This window comes from Lactuca virosa, chromosome 5, assembly GCF_052849685.1.
Source record: "Lactuca virosa cultivar CGN04683 chromosome 5, Lactuca_virosa_CGN04683_v6, whole genome shotgun sequence".
NCBI classification, from domain to species: domain Eukaryota; kingdom Viridiplantae; phylum Streptophyta; class Magnoliopsida; order Asterales; family Asteraceae; genus Lactuca; species Lactuca virosa.
The window spans coordinates 432,904,106-432,927,239 of record NC_136430.1 but is presented as its reverse complement, the minus strand read 5'-3'; the positions used below and the strand labels follow the sequence as shown (position 1 = coordinate 432,927,239).

Genomic DNA, 23,134 nt, shown 5'->3' with positions numbered 1-23,134 from the left:
TTCTACCTTCACCTTGGCGCAAGTAAGACATTTGCCCACGAAGGAAGCGATCTCTGCTTTCATGTTCGGCCACCAATAGAGTTGTTTGAGATCCAGATACATCTTATCTGAACCTGGGTGAACGGAGTATCTAGTCTTGTGAGCTTCGTTCATGACAACCTCCCTGTAACCCCCGTACTCCGGGGTCCAGATCCGGTTCATGAAATAGTAAACTTCGTCTCCCTTGACCTCTAAGTTCTTTTCCATTCCCCTCAAGGCTTCACCTGACACGTTCTCTGGTTTCAAGGATTCCAGCTGAGCCTCTCTGATTTGATTGGATAAGTGGGAATGAATGGTCAATGTTAGTGCCTTCACTCTATGACCTGAATACTCTTTTCGGCTAGGGGCATCCGCTACCACATTGGCCTTGTCGGGATGATAGCGTATTTCACACTCATAATCACTGAGTAGCTCTACCCATCGCCGTTGCCTCATGTTCAACTCTTTCTGATCGAAGATATGTTGTAGGCTCTTATGGTCGGTGAAGACTGTGCACTTGGTTCCGTAGATATAATGTCTCCAAATCTTTAACGCAAAGACCACTGCTCCCAGCTCTAGATCGTGAGTTGTGTAATTGACCTCATGCGTTTTCAGTTGTCTCGAGGCATAAGCAATAACCTTTCCTCGCTGCATGAGCACACAACCTAAGCCCTGATTGGATGCATCACAGTAGACAACGAAGTCCTCTGTTCCTTCAGGCAGGGACAAGATAGGTGCGCTGCATAGGGCCTACTTCAGTGTTTGAAACGCAGAGTATTGCTTTGCTCTCCAACTAAAGGTTACACCTTTCTGAGTCAGGGTGGTTAAAGGCTTAAAAATTCTGGAGAAATTCTGGATAAACCTGCGATAGTAGCCAGCGAGAACCAAGAATTGACGGATTTCTGTGGGTGTCTTCGGTGCTGACCAATTCTCAATCGCTTTGATCTTGGAAGGGTCCACGTGTATGCCTTCCTCGCTAACCACGTGACCAAGGAATGTTACTTTTCTGATCCATAATTCGCACTTAGAGAATTTTGCATAGAGCTTCTCCGTCCTTAGTGTTTCTAGCACTAGCCTCAAGTGTTGTCTATGATCATCCTCGCTCCGAGAATAGACAAGTATATCGTCAATGAACACGATTACGAACTTGTCTAGGAAAGGGCGGCACACCCGATTCATCAAATCCACGAATACCGCCGGTGCGTTGGTTAGACCAAAGGGCATTACTACAAACTCGTAGTGTCCATAACGAGTTCGGAATGCTGTCTTGGGAACATCATTCTTGTGAACTCGCAACTGATGGTACCCTGATCTTAGGTCTATCTTCGAGAAATAACTGGCTCCCTGAAGTTGATCGAAGAGGTCGTCGATTCTGGGTAAGGGATAATGGTTCTTGATGGTAAGCTTGTTCAGTTCTCGATAATCAATGCACATCCGAAAGGATCCATCTTTCTTTTTCACGAATAAGATCGGGGCTCCCCAGGGTGAGGAACTCGGTCTTATGAATCCTTTGTTGAGCAGCTCATTGAGCTGGCTGGATAACTCTTGCATTTCTGTTGGCGCTAGACGGTATGGGGATTTAGCTACAGGAGTAGCTCCGGGGATTAAGTCGATACGGAACTCGACTTGGCGCTCGGGAGAGATTCCTGGAAGATCTTCGGGGAAGACATCAGGAAAGTTGCAGACTTTGGGGATGCTCTCGAGGTCTTTAACTTTTTGCTTTTCGTCTACAACGTGGGATAGGAATGCATGACACTCCTTTCGCAGATACTTCTGGGCTTTGATGCACGAAATGATGCGAAGGTTTGAGTTGAGTTTATCACCGTAAATAGTGAGAGTTTCGCCCGAGGGCAGATTGAGACAGATGACTTTTTCATAACAAAGGATATCGACACGATTGGGGCTCAACTAATCCATACCAATGATGACATCAAAGCTCTTTATGGAAACCGGCATAAGACATAAGGTCGATTGGGGCTCAACCAATCCATACCCAAATAAGTGCTTAATGGCTTAAACACTTAAGCCCAAACTCCAGATCCATCGACCAAATGTGCCATAAGACTATAAAGTCTCGAACTTTATCACTTTGGACGTCCAGAAAGTTCTTAACACATGGTCTTAATCCATTAAGACCTTCCTACTTCATGCATGAAACAAATCTAACTATCGGGACACCATTTTTATCATTTAGGGCCTCTTCTAAGGTCTGAAAGGACAACTCATTTCGTCCAAATCATAACATGCACCATTTTGGGACTTTTGGGACAAGAATGCTTCCATAAAGCTAAAATGACTAGATCTATCTCATACAAGTATAAAGTTCCAAGCTTTTTACCTTCTGGAGCTTCTAGGGCACAAACCAACTTCAGATCTACAAACTTGGTATTCTTTTCCAACTCCTTGATGCAACACCTTCTTCCTAAAACACTCAAGAAACACTCAAAAAGCTAAAACGCTCATGGAAATGACTAGGGTTTGGGGAAAACGACTCTAAGCAGTGGAGGCTGGGGTAAGGGAGGGTCTTGTGCTCAATATGTTGCTTATATAGTCCCCAAACCCTAAATATTAGGGTTTCCTTTTGCCATGAGTACGCCCTGCGTACACAAGTGTACGCTCAGCGTACTAGGCCGCGCCTAGTACGCTCAGCGTACCCTTATGTACGCGCAACATACTCCTCCTGATCCCAATAATTGCAATTTAGCCCTTAGACTTTCATGGCTTCACCCTTCTATCCCCATGGACTATAAGTGGCAAATCTTGGGATGCTACAATGCCTTTTGTAGCAGTAACCTTAAAATATATCATCTTAAAAACAATATCTAATACTAAAATACAATAACATATCCGCAATAATTAGGGGTGAGCAAAAACCGAACCGCAAACCGAAAAAACCAAAACCGAAAAACCAAAACCGAAAATAAAAACTGACGGTGCGGTTTTTAGTTTTGCAAAAACCGAAAATGTTTGGTGCAGTGCGGTTTCTAGTATTGCAAAAACAGCAAAAAACCGAACCGCACGGCGCGCGCACGCACACACACACACAAATATATATATATATATATATATATATATATATATATATATATATATATATATATATATATATATATATATATATATATATTAAATGTTGATATTTGTAAAAACGAAGAACTCGTGACAGTTAAAATTTCTATAAATATAAATATCCATCTTATCAGAGGATGGTTGTATATTTTTAAGCATACATTCCGTGATATTTACAAGAACAAATAATGGTTATGACATTTTTTAACATTTAAATATGAAGAGTACTAGTGATGATAGTATCTGCAAAAAACCGAACTGCATAAAAACCGAACGTTGCAGTTTCTAAACTTCAAAAAACCGAAGTTGTGATTTTCGGTTCGATTTTGACCAAAAACCGCACCGAACCGCATCATGCTCAACTCTACCGCAGTTGTTCTGAAAAATGACCGTCTGCTTTGAATTCAACATTGAATTGTAAATATATCAAGATACCTTTTTAAACATAAAATATCACCAATTTTTGTTCACGACTTTAAATTAAGTATTTAACTTTAGATAAATGAACCCGTATTTGTTTGAAAATTAGGAGATATAAATATATTTATCAAAGATTAGGTGATTCACACAATTATAAAAACATCAATATATAATTATTAATATTTTAACAGATTAAATAGTTAAAACCATAAAAAGTAACATGATATTTTATAATATGCCTTTCGCTTTCTAGATTTAGTAAGTGTTGCTAGTAGAATACAAAAGAAAGAACAAAAGAGGTGGCTTTTGTCAACACAATAATAACACAAATGTTTGAAGTTTGAACTTCTGTTGGTATTTATTTCTCCCTTTTATTTCCATGCAGGACCAAGCCGGTTGTATTCATTTCGATGCATTTTTTTACGATAATTACTTATTTAATTCATTTATGTCTCAGGCCGGACTTAACCTTCAACCTCAAAAGAACGTAGAAAGACACCATCTGATACCATTGTTTTAGAAACCCTTTGGCAATACAAAGTTATTTAACTTTTAAATTTTAAAGAAATATTTGCCGCCTGTTTTTTCACATTGTTAATATGAACCGTTACTTTTGTTGTTAAATTTAAGATGCTTTTTTTTGTGTAGAAGTCGTATATAACATGTTTTTGTTATATAAAATAATGATATTTTTCTGTTTGTATATAGTGTAATTCTATTTAAACATAAATCGTTGTGTATGATAAAAAAATTATTATGTATGAATCAGATCATAAAATATGTTCCACCTGTTGAAACAGACACTTTTTGTATTGTCAAAGTTTGTTACATGACTACGAGTACAACTCATGAACATAAAATATGTTCCACCTGTTGAAACAGACACCAAAGAATAACATGTTCCACCTGTTGAAACAGACACCAAAGAATAACATCTTTAGGCCGTGTAAAGTAGAAATCCCTACACATATTATAACTTATCTATAACCAGTGCTATCATAATTCATATGATATTTATCATTTTATAGATAAATCAAACTATTTACTTTTTACTAAATAGTTTTAAAAAATATTTTTTACAATATCATTTTACTTGTTGAGCTGATATTGGTTCTTGTTCTTTTTTGATATATTATGTATGATTAAAGTTTCCAGAAAACAACCTAACATGTTGATTAGTATTATACATTTGGGAAAACGACACATTAGCCCCATAATGTATTTCGAATTTGCCGAATCAATTTCTTAATTTATTTGCAGGCTTTATGAGAGAATAAAGTTGTTTTTATCGGGTCTAATTGATCACTTTGAATAAATAAATGGGTAAGTCGATGACTTCTTTGCCACATCATCTATGGCGCTGGCTAGGCGTCCATGTATACTTTTTTTTTTTTATGTATGAACATGTCTTGAGTTGTATAGAGTACATAGGCTTACCATCTGGACAACCCTGTTTATCCAAAATCCAAGTTCTATTTCACCTACTTCTCATTCTCAGAGCCGAATCCACCTTCTCTTCTAGTCTTGTTCCTTCTCGATTCCCACATGATCCTCCTCGGCGTACCTGGATAGTTATTGAATCTGTTGTCCATTTTCATGTAGACAAATGGAAGCTCTCTCTCGCGCCACCGTCGCGAACCTTCCAACGACAAATCCACCGCCAGGTAATCTCCATATTGGTAATCCAACTGTCGCTGATTCTTCTACTGTTTGGTATGGGCCTTATAGATTTGGAAAATTAGTTGAACTTGTTGGGAGTTAGTGGAGGCAAACCGGACAGGAGTTGCGAAGAGTTAGGCATGAGAGAATGCAATCAGGATGGTAAATGTGGTTACATGGCATCTCACGAGCTTTAACTCCGAGAATGAACACTTATTTGCAGACAACACAATGCAATTCGCTGGTAACTTGTGAATCTGAGATCTCGATCGTCGGCATCGATTCAACAATCGCTTTCAATACCGGTGGATGTATTGCCCTACCTAATCCGTTTATCTCAATCTGCGATAACTGATCGAGCAACCGATCAAACCCTGACCTCATCGGAAACTCTGACATCGTCGGCGGCAAAGGTTGTAAACCTGCTCCATCATCATAATACAACTCAAAATCTCTCTCTTAACTTTCTGAATTCTTAATACCGCCTCCATCGGCACCACAAAGAATAATTACCAGATTAAATGGCCGATCATTACTTCATGTCGGAACCTGAGATCTGACCGATCATTACTTCCAAGCATGTACATCATGACTTAGGAAAACGCCATCGAGATTCCGGCGGTGAAGGCGTGTGAAAATCCACCACTTCATTAGATTCTCCCTCGCAGTAAGGACACACAACGATGTCTTTAACCACAACAACTACTCCGACGATTTGTGTGCATCTGTAACACCAATACGATGACTCCCTGGACATGTTCACACATACAAAATTTAATCAAAATTTATGTCAAATACCCTTATTACCCTCTTAATAAACCTTAGGTCCAAGTGGACAATCACGTGTTAGCCACATCATGCTGATTGGGCAACCACATATTCTCAGACTGATTGTGTGTCATGATAGACATGTTGTTTCCGGTTAAAGAGACTAAATAAATATGTCAACTTCTACTTTATTCCCACATAAAACATGCAAATAGTTAAAGGACTCATTCAACAAATTCAAAAATATTATTGGGTAACGTATCATTTTCCCTATATATTTCCTACAAAATTTGGATTAAATCGCTTAAAATATTTTATAATTAGATCGAGTAAAGTTATATTTCTAAATCATTTAAAAAAGAGTAATGGTTCTTGTGGTTTGTTTAAAATTGCATTTTTTGTCCAATTTTTAAAAAGCTTATAGGTTGTGTCCCTATAGTTTCAAAAAATTACATTGGTAGTCCATTTTAGCTAACACCGACCATGATCAACTATCAAATTAGTGTAAATTGACAAATTTACTTTTACTTTTACTTTTTTCTATTTTTATATTTTGTTACAATACAAAGAGGCACCCATGCCCACCAAACACCACACTGTCACACAAAACTATTGTGCAGCACCAAATATACAAATAGTGAAATGAGGGAGGTGCTTGCATGGGCCTCAAACGGTAAGGTGAGGCGAAGGAGAGGTGTTTAGGCACAACTGGGTTTTTAGGTTGAGAAAGGAACGTTTGTTTTTATAATTTAATTGACGATGCTAGCCACAAGTATTAGATGTATAAAATTTTGAAATCACAAGAATATATTTTTCAAAAGTTTGACTAAAAATGAGAATCTAACCAAACCACATATACCATTCTATAATTTAATCTAAAAAATATAACTTTTATTTTTATGAATAATTTAATTATTATAATTAATTATGCAAGAGCTTTTTTTTTTTTTTGATAATTTAAATCACGATTGAAAAATATGTTTGAGTGATTGCAAGATTACATGTTCTGTTCTTTGTTTACGTGTAAGAGTATTCACAGTATTTTCTAGTTCTAAAACAAAAATAAATATAAGATTAATAATAATTAAAGTTTTTCAATGTTCTAAAAAACTTGTCATGACTTTGCCATAATGCGATATGGTTACAAGGTTTGTACCTGCCATCACGCTTTAACAAAATGCTATCTTAAGTTATATATGTATATAAAAATGAATTATAGTGTGTATATATATATATATATATATATATATATATATATATATATATATATATATATATATATATATATATATAATTTAAATTTATACAAAATTGCCGACTTAAGTGGCGCTTTACAAACAACATGATTCGCCACGGCTCATAAATGCTTGAGGCTTGACATTGCCGCTAGGTCATGTCTAATGTTATTTAGAACTTGAAGTTTTCATTATTATTAAACAAAAATTTAATATTACATAATAAAAAATAAAAAAAATTACATCACTCCTAATTTAAAACACATAACCTAAAATAAAAAACATACAAATAATTAGTCCTCGTCGTAGTCGAATAGTTGATTTCTGTAAATATATTGCACAATGTTACTTATTTGCCGATGATTAGCTTGGTTGGATATCAATTTCTTTCTTTTTGTTAGAATATCTTGTACTAATATGAATTTAAAAAAAGTCCAACACCATTGGATTTGTACACATGGTACATAACGTGGATGATGAAACATGTGTCAGATCATCATTTTATGGCTTTCACTTCAGGTTGCAAGCTACCTACATTAGTAAAATATACATATAAAATTATAAATTGATAGTTATTATAAGTACAAAAAGAAAAAAAAAAGCGTGATAGATAAAAACATTAATTTGCTAATTTACTAACATGGTAAAGTATCATTCGTATAAATACATATGAGATGACTACTAATAGAATAAGACGAGATACAACTCCTTTCCATAACCAAGATTCTATCCATGAAAATGTACGCAATAATACAATAAGTACATTACATAATACGCTATAATAAAATTAATTAAAAAAAAACCCAACCATTCAATACAAGCGAATTACTGAACAATAATGTTTAGAAACATGCCAAAAATAATTGATGATTAGGTATACTTAACATTATATATTTACTTATTCCACTTTTTAAAAATTTCAGATCAACCTTTACACCCTTTCATTGCATGGGATTCGTTTGATATACAAAAACAAACACTAGACATGATCCAAAGATCAAAAATACCATTAACATATGAATTTCTTTCTTTTCATGTCCATTTTTAAATGTCAAAAGTATTATGTTGACGTTGATTTTATATTTCTTTAGAATTTTGTCTTCGAGGGCATTTGTGTAATTATTATTATTATTTATTTTCAACAAATATATTGTGCTTAAGATGATAAGATTTGCCTACTAGCTCTTATCAGGCACTTTTTGTCAACTAGCAAAACTTTGCATTATTTCGTCAAAAGACAACCAAACACAAAAACAAGCCACGTATACACCAAAACCACCAAGAAGGCAAGAATAATCCACCACATGCAAAACCTGTCTGCAAATCTTTGCATACATGAAAAAAAATGCCAAATTGCAATTAAGCATCCATATTTCCAGCTCAAATGTCCCATATTAAATGACCATTTTGCCCTTCAAAATAGGATATGACTGTCGAGGGTTAGGTTGGGGAATGATAAAATGGCATTGACCATAACGAGTTGACTCTCAACTTCTCAATAGTGTATATGTATATTAACTTCTTACCCATAAAAAGTAACAAATGATATATTCCAAGTTGATACACTTCAAGATTCTTGATCCAAAAGGTAAGAACTTTAACAAAGATACACTTGAATTTGACAAAAAAAAAAAAAAAAAAGGATCTTGTGGGTATTTTAAAACTCACCCAAAATATTTCAAAAGCATTTTAAGATTCTTGATCCAAAATGTAAGAACTTGAATAAAGAATTCTTGAAAGTTACCCAATAAAAAGTAACCAAATAAAGAAGCATTTCAAGATCATAATGGTCAAAATGGATTGGGCTCTTTTTGGGCACATAACTCTTATGTCATCCACCTTTATATAACCCTTTTGCAATCAATGATCTAAAGATGCCACAAATACATATTTCGAGTCTTGAAAATCAAAATTACAAGATACCCATAAAACATGCAATATCAACATCTTTACTAGACCTCACTCGAATTATTAACTCTATACACATTACACATATACATGATGATGATGATGATGATGATGATGATTTCTAGTTTAACTAATTTAAAGCATTTTGATCACCCAAAGGTTGTATTTTTTTATATACATATATATAAGACAAGGTCCAGTCAAACCTGCATCCGATAACCTCTTGCAAAGCTTAAAATAACTTTCCAAAATACCCTTTTGATTAATTCTTTTTCTCAATCCTTGCAAAACAGCAGCCCTATCAAGAAACTCAGGGTACACCCCCAAATTAAGCATCTTATTTACCACTTCAGCAGCATCCACATAATGAGAGCCTTTAATATAACCCCTTAATAACCATGTTAAAGTTTTCTTTTTGTTTAACAAACTAGTCACCTCCATTCTTGTAAGCAATCTTGAAATTGCATTTATTTCCTTCTGAGAAGCACATATAGCCAACACAATGTCATAAAGATTCCCATCGGCTTCTTTTCCAACTAATTTCATTTTCCATAATTGCCCTTCTGCCTCGACCCCACGACCCGCACATATGTACATGGCTAAAAGACGTTCGTATACAACCCCGTGAAATGACAGCCCGCCCTCTTCGATTACCCAATTGGATAAGCGGACCCCGTCTTCCAAAAGGGTAGTTTGGTAATTTTGTATGAGTTGTGTGTCGTGTGTGTCCAAATCAGAAGATAAACCGGATTTCGTGAAGGCTTTTAACTTGCGTAAAGCTTTTCCAAATTCGTTTAGCTCTTTGACAACAGCTGTCATTGCAATTAGATAGCTATAGACTTCTGGTTTTAAACCGGATTCTTTAATGTTGATTACTAGCTTAATTGCATCAGTGTAATTTCCATCCTCCTGATATAACATATTAAACCAAAATTAGGGATCCAAATGTATCAAAAGATGAAAAATATATAAAAATTGAAACTTACCATCATCTTCCAAGCAAGATATCCTGTAGGACCTCCTTTACGCCCTTGATTATCATCATTTTCATAACCAACCCCTCTCCTTAAAACCTGTTTCACAAACAAAATCCCTTTATCTTTCTCACCCATGTCCCAATACAATGATATAACCTTCTCAATCATACTAAAATTAGGTTTTAACCCAACGCACTCCATATCCACAAGAAGAGCAATCACATCTTCAGCTTCATGTTTCCCCTCTATCAGTTTCTTAACCCAACCACACATCAAAGAAACCATGAGCTCCATTGTCTCCTCATCGACCTTATTCTCTTTCTTTAGCCATTCAAACACTTCCAAAGCACACCATGAGTCTCTTCCTTCTTGAGAAAAGTAGACCAAAACGAGTTGTAGTTCTCTAGCGGATAATCTGGAATTCATTTCTTCAAGAACATCAGATGGCTCTCTGGTCATCCTCTCCAATTCCTCAATTGCTTCGAAGAAACCTTCACTCATTTCGTCTTCGTCGTCACTAGTTACAAACGTATCCAACTCCACCGCTTTATAAAACCTATTTTCACGTAATATCCCAATATGGATAGGGTTTCTGTTTGTAATCGAAACCCTATTGCAGGAATTAACAGTAAAGCTTCCATAAACTTGGGAAATTAAACGATTAGGGTTTCTATTAACAGAAATACAATTCATAAAAGAAGCAAGTCCGGAAATAGAAGCCATTTAAAACTAGAAAGAACTTAGCTCGGAGACAAAAACTTCAAACCCTTTTCGTGTAATTCGACCTAGTAACGAATTGGAGGGCAAGCCGAGGGTCAACCATGAAATTGATGACTTCGTCGGTGGCGGAAATGGCGGCAAGCAACGTGACTGTTAAGTGACGGTGGAATCCCCTCAAAGATTGAGGATAAGCAAGAAGGGGAAGAGGGTAAGGCAATCAAAGGATGATTGATTGAAAATTCGGATTTTTAAGGAAAATTTATGTGGTTAAGGGAGTCATAGGCTCATAGCTCGCAACTTGTAGAAAGAAAAATGGAGTTCCAAGGTAACGAAAAGGCATGGTGGATTTTGTCTTTTGTGGTTTAATTGAGGTAAATTCCATGGATGGTATCAGAGATTGTTGTAGGTAAGGTGGTAAAAGATGGCAATTTTCGAAAATGACGACGCCCCGCATATTTCAACATTTTTGTAGCAACCGAAGATCAAAATGAGTAACACATGGAATTTTTAAATTATTTGTGTTGTGTCATGTGTGTATGAAGATACTGTTAATTTTAATTACGTTTCAAAATTAATACCTGTTGAAGACAGATATACGAGATAAGTGAGGTCTTAGTTTCAAATTGATCAAGGAATGAATTAGTATTTACATAGGTAAAATACGTTAGACAAGTTCAATACATATCGATTGAAGCCAACCGGGCAACAAATAGCGAGAAAAAAAAGAAAGATAAACTATTTTAATTTTATTTATTAAAAAAAAAAAGATAAACTATTCTAATTTTATTTATTATTTTCGAAAAAATAGTGAGAAATCATTAAATGAGAAAGATATGGAGTTAAGAAATGCATGAGAAATCACCTCGTTTTTTATTTTATTTTTTTTAAATAAATTTCTTATATGCCATTGTGAAAAAAAACATTAAGTTTTTTTGGTAAAGTCGTCGAATACCATTTCCGAAATAAAAACTTAAAATTTTAACTTGCAAGAAATGCAAAAAAGGATAGATCCTTCGCTGTAACTAATCTTCAGCCACTCCCAGTGCTGGTCCCTTCGCTGTTACCCACTGAATGCTTCCATTTACTATGTCCAGATGCTGAACGCTCAACTCAGCGTGAAAATAAGATAATCCTTCAAGTAGAAGATTCATCCTTGCAACGGTTAGACGCATACGAGAGCTGCGCAACAGAGTCAAACCCTTTACTATGAGATTATTTAATACAGTTGTGAGTAGGGGTGTAAGTGAGCCGAGCTACTCGCGAGCTACTCGGAATCGGCTCGTTAAAAGCTCGACTCGAGATCGAATTAAACGAGCCCGAGCCGAGCTCGAGCCAAAATATGAGGCTCGTTTATTAAACGAGCTCGAGCCGAGCTTCAGTTAGTCGGTTCGCGAGCCTAAATGAGCCTAAACGAGCCTATATATATATATACGTGTGTGTGTATGTGTGTGTGTGTATATATATATATATATATATATATATATATATATATATATATATATAGGCTCGTTTAAGCTCGTTTAGGCTCGCGAGCTCACTAAATTGTTCACGAGCCGAGCTCGAGCTTCATTTTAAGGCTCGAATCGAGCTCGAGCTCGAGCTCGAGCTTCTTCAAAATTAAACGAGCCGAGCTCGAGCTTGGTTAGGCTCGGGCTCGGCTCGGCTCGTTTACACCCCTAGTTGTGAGTGACTTAGCATCTCTCGGTCAACTAGCTGATCCACTCCAGAATTTTCTTATCACTACCTGTCCGAAGATCCTGCTGTCTCTTATCCGCTTTCCGGATGAACCGGGACCACCCTGGTCCCAACTGGTCTGCCATCATCTGGGTTACCGGACTCCCACCGATTACTGAACCCAAGCTCAATCTCTCAGTCGCTCCCAGTGACTTCCGAAGAAACTTGGGCTGTCTAAATCTGCTCTATCTACCTTGCCACTTTGGCTCTATAAGTCTTGGGATCCTCGATCCCCTACCTTGATCCTACGGTCTCTACCAGGTCCCACCTGCGCTGCTATAAGTACACAGGCCTCGCCTACGGGTCCCACCCAAACTATATCTCGGAGTAGCCTCTCCCACAGGTCTCACCTTTCTAGGGCTATGCAGGCCTACTCCTCCTCGAATCTCAGCTTGTTATCCTTTCCTGACTCTTATCATGCTGTCTAGGAGATACGGGCCTCGCCCACACTCCGCTAACTAGGAGATACGGGCCCTCGCCCACACTCCGCTAACTAGGCTGCTAATGAATGCTACAGCTATCCCGTAGACTTACAACCCTTTTCTCACTGTCTGACTGCTGGTGGATGCTACGACTATCCCGTAGTCTTACATCCTGGCTAAACCCGCGTCCTGCCAGAAATTTTCCGACCTGGTTGTCAAAACCAGTTATCTACTGTCGTGAATACACGAACTCTACGTCGGGAAGTTTCCCAAACTTCCAATTCCTACACTACTCAATCCAAATGGCCAATCGGGCTGCTTCCCTACCCAACAGGATGCGAACTTATCCCGACTCACACTTACTTCTGCTCTTGAATACTTGGATGGTTCTCCCCCACTTCGATTCAACTAACTCCTTACAGCTCACAACCTTGGAAAGGATTCCCCATCCTTCTTACCGTCCAACGATCGATCCGCTCGCAATCCGACGCTCACCACTGGTAGTAATCTAACTGACCAGTACCAATCAATACCTCCCTTGAAAAACTAGTGACACATATCCCGAGTTCTAGTCACTCTTGTTACAGTTACTACATCCTGAGAACCTTCTCTAAAAGGGAACGACCTCTAACTACTATTCTAAAATCCAAGGTATTCAAATGACATATAAATCAATCATAATCAGGCCACAAAGTTCTGAAATACTTTTACCAATATCGATGCAGTACCATAACAATAAAATCATAAATAAAATCTTATAGGAAAGCAAAAGATACGCACCTGCAACATCGGAAGCTGCTCGTGCCTCCTCTGTGGTCAGCTGGAAAGCCCTGCTCCTCACCGTAGGCGCCTCTGCCCGTCCCTGACGGATGTCGGTGATCCTCAACGTAACAGGGATAGGTGTTATCACCTGTCCCGCGGTAACCAAACTCGGACACTGGGCCTTCTTGTGGCCCCGTTGACTGCAATGGAAGCAGATCAGTTCTGATCCCTGGGTGGTGGTAGCTGTACAATCTCTGCTAAAATGACCAGTCTGACCGCACTTGAAGCAACCAGAATCACTACCGCTGCCAATCCTACACGCACCCTCATGTGTCCTGCCACACTTGCCACAGCGGTTGCGGCTCTGAAAGTCTCTCGATCTCGAATCTGACCCCTTGGGTCTCTTTCCCGAACCCGTGGACAACTGAACCTCATCCGTTTTCCTCTTCCTCTCTGACTCTATGTCAATCTCTCTTTCTCTGGCTCGAGCGATCATATCCTCCAACATCTTGCAGCTGGATCTGCTCACAAACTGCCTGATGTCACTCCTCAACATCTCGTGATATCGGGCCTTCTTCATCTCCTCGTCCGCGACATACTGCGAAACAAGAAGAGCCCTCTCCCTGAACTTGGCGGTAATCTCCATCACAGTCTCAGTCTTCTGCCGTAAATCCTGGAACTCTCGTGCTAACTGTTGCACCTCAATCACTGGTGCAAACTCGGCCTTGAACCTGGCCGAGAAATCACTCCATGTCATCGCGCCCAACGCGGCATCATCCCCAATAGCATGTCCAACCTCCTCCCACCAATCTCGTGCTCTGTCCTTCAGAAGACAGGAGGCAAGTCGGACCTTGTCCCCCTCGGGACATCGGCTCGTACGGAAAGCGTTGGCAACATCAGCCAACCACCTGCTGCTAGCGATGGGGTCCCGAGCTCCATGGTAATCTGGAGCTCCACAAGCTCTGAACTCTCAGAATGTCAGGGTACGCGCCCCCATCATGGCTATCATCTCAGTACGAAAAGCTCCGAGGTTCTCATCCAAAATCTCTAGTATGCCCTCCTTGAACGTACCGAAGATCAAAGGAGTCTGGTCTAAAATACTGTGCGTAATCTCTGCTGAAATAAACTCTCTCATCTGCTCCTGGAGCTGCTTGGCTCCTGAGCCCGAGCCTGATCCCTCGCGTGCACCAGAGCTGCCCACTGGTCTAGTACGTAACGTCACCATTCTGCAACATATCATAATAACCATCAGAATACTCATCACTACTGAGGGATCACACACGCACTACAAGTTCCCTAGTTGTATCTCAGCCCTTCTTGAATCGAGTACGGATCCTCTGCTTTCAGTAGTATGGGCCCCTACTACCTTCCACATCTATCGATACTTTCCTCAAGAATTGCCTCGACTCCACCAAGTCCCTTCCACTACTACTATTGCTCTCAGCACTAATCCCATCCTAGGCTTACCCTAGGGAAATCTCCAATCCCAAACCCAGTCCTCAGCTGCTGAAAGACTCTTCATAATGCTAATTAACCACTACATGGATACCATCACATCTAACGAGGCTCAGATAATCCTTCGGGTAAATGACTCATCCCTACAACGGTTAGAATTAGACGAGAGCTGCGGAATAGGGTCGAATCCAACTCTCTGAGATTATTCAACCCTGGTCACATGTGACTTAACGTATTCACCTAGTAGTTAACTCCCATCACTCAAAGTCCCACCAAGCACAAAGCAAGCAACATTCAGACCAACGGAAAATCTAACCAGACACATAAATCAAGCAATTCTATCCACATATCAGGAATATGTACTAGCATGCGACTCTAAGATCATACATATATAACAGGCACATAAGGCATCCTCCTAGATCCTTAACCCTAATCTAGCATGCTGTTCTCATAAGCATATCATATCTAAACAAACATGTATGGGTAATTTGGGAGAACTTACTTGAGCTCGGCTGATTGCATGCACAACACCCTTTTCTCTTTTCAAAATTCTTTTTGCTTTTCAAAGTTCTTTTATTGAAATAATTTTCTTTAGAAACTTTTTATACCATATCTTTAGTTTGAGTTCAGACACACCCGAGATGTGCTCGAATCCCTCAAACCAAGGCTCTGATACCAACTTGTAACATCCCAAAAATCAAGACCAAAAGTTTCGTTTTAATTCATTAATAAAAGCATAAGTTATCAAAACATTTCATCAAAACATTGTTATCAGAGTTCCATATCAAAAATCAGAGTAAAACATCCTAGGCTAAACATCATGGTATGTGCGATGCAGTCATCCCGAGCTCTTCCCTCCGCTACCGGAAGTACCTGAAAACAAAACTGAAAACCGTAAGCACGAAGCTTTGTGAGTTCCCCAACCTACCACATACCATACACATAACCACATATTGGGCCCCCGCCCGCTGCATCGGGACTTGCCCGACATCGGACTCGCTCCGGCATCGAGCCTCGCCCATTATCAGGCCCCGCCTGGCATCGAGTCTCGCTCGGTATACATATCTGTTTCTCTTAGGCCTCGCCTGTCTCCGGGCCCCGCCCGCTATACATATACAATCACATAAACATACTAGCGCATAAAGCAAACATTCTCTACTGTATCCTGTTCTAAGGCCTCGCCTAACTTGGGCCTCGCCCGTGTTCTGCTACTGATGAGTCGTAGAACCCCGTCCACACTCTTGCTGATAGTGAGATACGGGCCCCCGCCCACATTTACTTCCTTCCTATCACGGGCCTCACCCCTACTCTGCTAAATGATGAGATATGGAACTCCATCCACACTCGGCTAGTGATGAGATACGGGACCTCGCCCACACTCACCTCCCTACCAGGCACATACATGTATCACAAAGACAACAAGTATAATCTACTATGCAACATATAACATTCCTCGGGCTTACTCCGGTATCAGACCCTAGTCCGGAAACATACTACCGACACATGCAAGAATCACAAAGACCTCTAGCATACTAACATACCTCGGGCCTCGCCCGACATCGGATCGTAATCCGGAACATATATCATAAAAATGCCTAGGGCTAACCCCCGGGTCTTCCTACTATAAACAAACATAATGGGTCGGCATTGTGGCCGTAGACCCATGCACACAGTGAGGAGACTCACCTCGCACTGCTGAAATCCCGCAGATAAACCTCTGGCTGCTAACTGGCAATTCCCCGAACTGCTGCTCCTTCGGCTCCTCGAGCTATCAGTACCAAAATAACACTTAGCCCAAAAACCAATAATCCTCCTTAGGGTAAAATGATCATTTTACCCCTAGTCCAACTTGGTCCATATCTAAGGCCCAAAACCATAATATAAAAGGCCCAACACTAGGTAGGCTTCCCAAGCCCACTAATGGCCCAATTTGCTAAATTGGGCCCAATCCCTCTAATGGGCCTTACCCTAAGCCCAAACATGTTCTTGGCCCAAATTATCTAAAGCCTGATGGCCCACTACGACCCAAAGACCCAAAGTCCAAAGCATGGCCCAACCCGAGGCCCAAAACACGCCAAGCCCATAACTGATGTGCACGCGGGGCGTACCCCTCTATACGATAAGCGTACTGGCTGAATGGGGTGTACGCTGCGCGTACCTGCATGTACGCCCATCGTACTCCTCTATTAAGCCACTTTTCCCATTAAGTGCTTAATACTCTACTCCAGAAGCTACAATTATAGATCCAAGTCCTCTTCAACGTCTTAATCCTTAGAGTTGATTACTTTGTGGCTTGCAACCCACCAAATGAGCCCAAACTTGAAATGTGACAACAAACTTCCATGGAAATGACTAGATCTCATGCATGGTCACAAATGGACCTTCAAGATTGAAACTTTACTGCTTATGGGACTCATATGACACTAAGGGTGGCAACCCTAGACCTAGAAAACGAGTTGAGTCATAAAGGTCCATTCTTGGGACCTAAAAGGTCCAAAAACTCCATTAACATAGATCTAAACATACTTGAGGAAAGTTTCAGGCTTTATACCTCAAGGTGATCTGAAATGGAACCACAATCTTGGATCTACTGCTTCTTCTTTGATCCCCCAACTTGCTAAGCTCTTCCCTTGCTTGGAAAATTGCTTCACGACTCCAAACTGCTCTCTAATGGCCTCCAAAGCTCCAAGGACACTCAAAGGAGGTTTAGGGTTTCGTGGTGGCTGTCTAAAGATGAGAGGGAGGCTGATATCTAGGGCATAATGATCTTTATATAGTTACATGCCCTAAAAATTAGGGTTTAGTGACTCTGAGCGTACGCTGGGCGTACGCCTCTCCGCACCCGCGACCAAACGGCCTTATACGTTGGGCGTACCCAGCCAGACACGTGCATGCATCCCTTGCATGCATGGGACTTGCTTGCCAAACATTTCCATTAGGGACTATTTATGCCAATAACTTCAAAGTGCTATAACTTCTTCGTTCTTAGTCCGTTTCCGACGAACTTTATATCCACGAAAAGGTGGCGAAAAGCCTTACGTTCTTAGTCACGCCCCCAAGCCTAAAACCTTACGAATAAACCTGAGACCCATAAAAGACCGAATCGCCCCTACCCTTTGGCCTCCGAGACCACAACCGAGCACTTTCAAAACTAAGTGTTACAGTTTTTTTGGAAAATTCGTCAAATACCATTTCCAAAATAAAAACTTGAAATTGCAATTTTAACTTGCAAGAAATGCAAAAAAAAATAAAAATAAAAATAATAATAATAATAATAATAATAATAATAATAATAACAAAAATTAAAAAATTAAAAAGAAAAAGAAGTTAAAAAACAAATTAGATTTGCAAATATTTTAGTTTTTCATATCTAATATGCGAAAAAAGTTTTAAAAATTTCCTTTTTTACCTTTTTTTTGTTGTAAAATTCTTCAAAACCCATTTCTAACAAAAAAAATGTTATATATTTTAGTTTTAACATGTAAAAATACAAAAAAAAAAATAAAAAAAATAAAAAAATAAAAAATTCAAAAAATTTCGTTGTCAGACATAAATAAAGATAAAAATATGTACACCCAATTGAAATTAACATAACAATTAATCAACAATGTATGATTATATCTATTCTAACACTAGGTTAAAACTCGTGGAATCCACGGATGTTAATTTTAAATAAACTTAAAAAATTAATTATATAATAAAATAATATATTATAAATTTAGAAAACTTATAAATTGTAATATTGCATTTTTTTTAATAACTTTGTGATTTGTAATATTGTATTTTTTTAATAACTTTGTGGGTTGAAAATCATATATGTTCAACAGGCTCCCAAGCCTGACCCGCTCAGTTTTTTTGTATTACAGGTAGTGGAACAAGAGCATAGTTGGACGATGACGATGAATTTGGGATTATAGGCCAGTAGATATATATAAATGTTGTAAGGCCTATATGGTACTGTTTATGTTTTTGGTCTGTATCAGAATATGACATCCCGAGGTTTTGTTATGAAATGGAAAATATATTTCTTTAAGAAATGATTTGATAAAATTCTTATCATATTTTGTTTTGGGAACAAATTCCGCAACACTTTTAATCAAATGATTACTCTGATTTTATTTTAAAAAGCATAAACGAAATCGGTCTTTTCTGGCCGTGAAAATTGGGGATGTCACAATATGGTCCAATGAGGTGGTCTTGATCCTTAGCTGTAACACCCCGTTTATTAAATAAATAAATAAATAAACAAATTAATGAATGAATAGTAGCCCTAAAATCAATAATTATATAACAAGGTGTTGGTTTTGAGGAGTTAACTGTCATAATTTAGAGGTTAGGGGTTAAAAGTGTAAGTTTCAGATTGGTTTTGTAAATATTTGTGAAGGCAGGGACTACTTGATAAATTATTGGGACTTAATTTAAAGAGATTTTGGAGGCTAAGGGGCTGTTTGGTAACTGTTGGACTTATTATGAAAAGAATTATAGCAGCAGGGGTATAATGGGTAAATATGGGGCTGTTTCGAAATTATTTCAGGAGGGAGGGACCATAGTTGTAATTATGGGATAAAGATATATGGGGCTCGGGGTATATAAACTCGTCACCCCGGTAAACCCTAACCCTAGGGACCTTACTTCAGCCGCCACCTCCACCCTTATGCCTCCCACAGGCGTCGCCATCCATTCCGATCAGCTAGTGGCCGCCACATGAAGCTCTCATCCGCCACCCGCTATTCCGCCATTGAAGCACCATCACAACAGTCGGGAACCGCCGGGATAACAGCGTTGTCGTTGTTCCATTATCGGTGATGATGAAGACCACCAGCGGGTGTCCGTCCCGCTGTCGCTGCTGCTGTCGTTCGCGATCACCACGTTCTTTCTCGTGTTCAGTCGCCGCCATTCTTCCCCTTCTCTCTCCAGCCGCCGCTATCGGCTCCGACCACCGTAGCCATCACCGCGACGCTGTTCCACTTCTTCCCGACGTCGCGCCGCTGCTCGTTTCCGTTGAAGACCAAGCTGTCGTCGGACGCTATTCGGTTGCTGCTGTGAATCGCTACTGTGGCCGCCTCCTAGTGTCGCTGCCGCCTTCTCGTGTCGCTGCCGCCACCGTACGCCACCAGGTGGGTGGCTGGGTCCATTTACAAGCAACAAAACGTATGTGTGGGTGTATTTCGGCTATGAGGATGTGTGTGTGTGTGTGTTTGTGTGGCTGGAAAAAAAAAGCCACCACCAACATCATGTACCACCGCCGACCACCACAAGGGTGGCTGTGTGTGTGTTTATCTTAGTGTGTGTGTGTTATTTGGGATTTTGCATTGTAAAATTGTAATCGGTGTCGGAATAATCAAAAGAAAACACATAACCACCATCGTGAGGTGGTGGCTACCGCCACCAGCCGCCGTGTTGGGTAGCTGTGTGCTTTTACTTGTGTTTAGATTGCTTTTGGGATGCTTGGACATGATCAGACTAGAACCATACCCACCACCGTGAGGTGGTGGCCGCCGCCGTGAGCCGCCGTTGACCACCACTACCCGAGGTGGTAGTGGGTGGTGGCCAACTTAGGAAAACCCGAATTGACCTAATGAAACCCTAATTGATCTTAAAACTTAGATTTTGGGCCTATTAGGTTGTGATTGGGTTGGAAACCCTAATTAGGGTTTAGAAAACCCTAATTTTTGATATAAGGGTTTTGGAGTGTCGGGAACCGCATTTTGGATGACCGGATTGGGATTATATATTAAGCCCGACCACACTATATGATTGACCTAGTAGATTGATGGACTTAATGGATTAAGTCCTTAATGGGTTAAGTAAGAAACACTTAACCCTAATTGTCATTTTATGTGAAAACCTTAATCTTGCTTGGGCCTTAAGTTGGGCCTTTCTATTGGGTTTTGGTGATTGGGCTAATAAATGGGCCATCCAAGAACAATCATATGGACTAAGAATATTTGGATGGGCTTTAGGGTAAGGCCCATGTGAGGGTTTGGGCCCAATTTGGAAAATTGGGCCATAACTGGGCCTTGAGGATTATGAGAGGTTGGACCATTGGAATGCCAAATGTTTGGACTGGACTAAATGGTTGGGCCTTAGGGTAAGACCATGTAGAGGTTTGGGCCCAATTTGGAAAATTGGGCCATATGTTGGGTGTTGATACATAGTTTGACTTTTGGGCCTTGGATTGGGCCTTAAGCTTGAATCAAGCTAAGATGGGGGTAAAGTAACCTTTTACCCCAAGCATGGACTTATGGATATATGTTGGAACCCAATTACTGATTGAGTGTTATTTTGATGTTTGACAGTTCGGGAATCTGTCGTCCAGCAGCTAGAGTTTTGTCTGCAGGACTTCAGCAGTACGAGGTGGGTTACCTTCCAGTAGAAGTGGGTCTAAGGCCACAATATCGTCCCACTAGTAGGTGTTGCTTGTTAGATGATTTTCTTTGTGATAATTGTCTGGTATGCCACTATTTGATATGCTTTATGTGCTAGGATGCTATGATATATGTGTTAGTAGTAGTAAGGGTGAAATAGTCCCCGGATATCGGTTGAAAGATATCGAAGGGGTAGACAGTACCCATGCATGCCTAGCAGTGTGTTCATGTTATGTTATTATGTGGTGGTGGTAAGGGCGAAATAGTCCACGGTTACCGGTTGAAAGATACCGAAGGGGAGGCTAGCACCCAGATATGGTAGGCAGTTACCGGTTGAAAGATACCGAAGGGGAGGCCGGCACCCATATATGCTAGGTTGTTACCGGTTGAAAGATACCGAAGGGGAGGCCAGCACCCAGATATGCTACACAGTTACCGGTTGAAAGATACTGAAAGGGAGGCCAGCACCCAGATATGCTAGGCAGTTACCGGTTGAAAGATACTGAAAGGGAGGCCAGCACCTAGATATGCTAGGCAGTTACTGGTTGAAAGATACCGAAGGGGAGGCCAACACCCAGATATGCTAGACAATTACCGGTTGAAAGATACTGAAGGGGAGGCCAACACCCAGATATGCTAGGCAGTTACCGGTTGAAAGATACAGAAAGGGAGGCCAGCACCTAGATATGCTAGGCAGTTACCAGTTGAAAGATACCAAAGGGGAGGCCAACACCCAGATATGTTAGGCGTTATGTGTTTATATGGTATGTGGTATGATGGGGAAACTCACTAAGCTTCGTGCTTACGGTTTACAGTTTTGGTTTCAGGTACTTCGTTTTCAAAGGAAAAGCGTCGGCTCGATCGCAGCGCATCACACTATGTTTTCCGCACATGAGATCTTTGGGATTACACTCTATATTATTTTATGATAACATGTTTTGATTATTTACACTTTGGTTTTGACATGGAACGTTATTATGGATGTTTTCTTATACTGTTGGTTTTATAATAACTTAATTAAAATGAAATTTTTGGTCTTGAATTTTGGGATGTTATAAGTTGGTATCAGAGCCCTGGTTTGAGGGATTCAGACACACTCTCGGGTGTGTCTGGACTCAAATCTGGGGTTTGAAAGATTTTTACAAGAAATTAATTTTATAAAAATTAAAATAAAGAGTTTTGATAAAGAACAAGGAGTGTGATGCGTGTTATCAGCCGAGCTCAAGTAAGTTTTCCCCAAGATACCCATACATGTTATGTTATTTTGTGTTATGATATGAATTGAGAATATGTGAACTGCATGCTAGATTAGGGCTAAGGATCTAGGAAAGATGCCTTATATGCCTATTATATGTGCTTGTAGACATGCATGCTAGTACTGATCAGTCAGTGATAGGATGGCTTGTTTAGGTTATGCCTGATTATATGAGCCTTTGAATTGTATATACAGATTCCTGATTAGAGGATATAATGGTTTGATTGGATTATGATGGTTAGATTTTCCATTGTCTGAATGTTGTTTTCTTTGTGCTTTGTGGGACTCTTAGTGATGTGAGTTAGCTACTAAGTGAATATGCTAAGTCACATGGGACACATGACGGATAATCTCAGAGTGATGG

At 39.6% G+C, this 23,134-nt stretch overlaps 1 protein-coding gene and 1 pseudogene across 2 annotated transcripts; both read right to left on the bottom strand.

Moving 5' to 3' along the window:
* Window positions 1-4,250: 4,250 nt before the first annotated feature.
* Window positions 4,251-6,075, bottom strand: LOC145115802 (E3 ubiquitin-protein ligase RDUF2 pseudogene; annotated as a pseudogene). The gene is made up of 2 exons (XR_013711712.1): window positions 4,945-6,075; window positions 4,251-4,413 (listed from the first exon to the last, which is right to left on the bottom strand). The product of XR_013711712.1 is annotated as an E3 ubiquitin-protein ligase RDUF2 pseudogene (transcript).
* Window positions 6,076-9,009: 2,934 nt separating this feature from the next.
* On the bottom strand, window positions 9,010-11,191 carry LOC145113365 (pentatricopeptide (PPR) repeat-containing protein). Its single transcript, XM_079049468.1, has 2 exons — window positions 10,064-11,191; window positions 9,010-9,986 (listed from the first exon to the last, which is right to left on the bottom strand). Exons 1-2 carry the CDS (start codon window positions 10,775-10,777, stop codon window positions 9,213-9,215), a joined length of 1,488 nt encoding a protein of 495 aa, XP_078905594.1. The 5' UTR covers window positions 10,778-11,191; the 3' UTR covers window positions 9,010-9,212.
* Window positions 11,192-23,134: the final 11,943 nt, after the last annotated feature.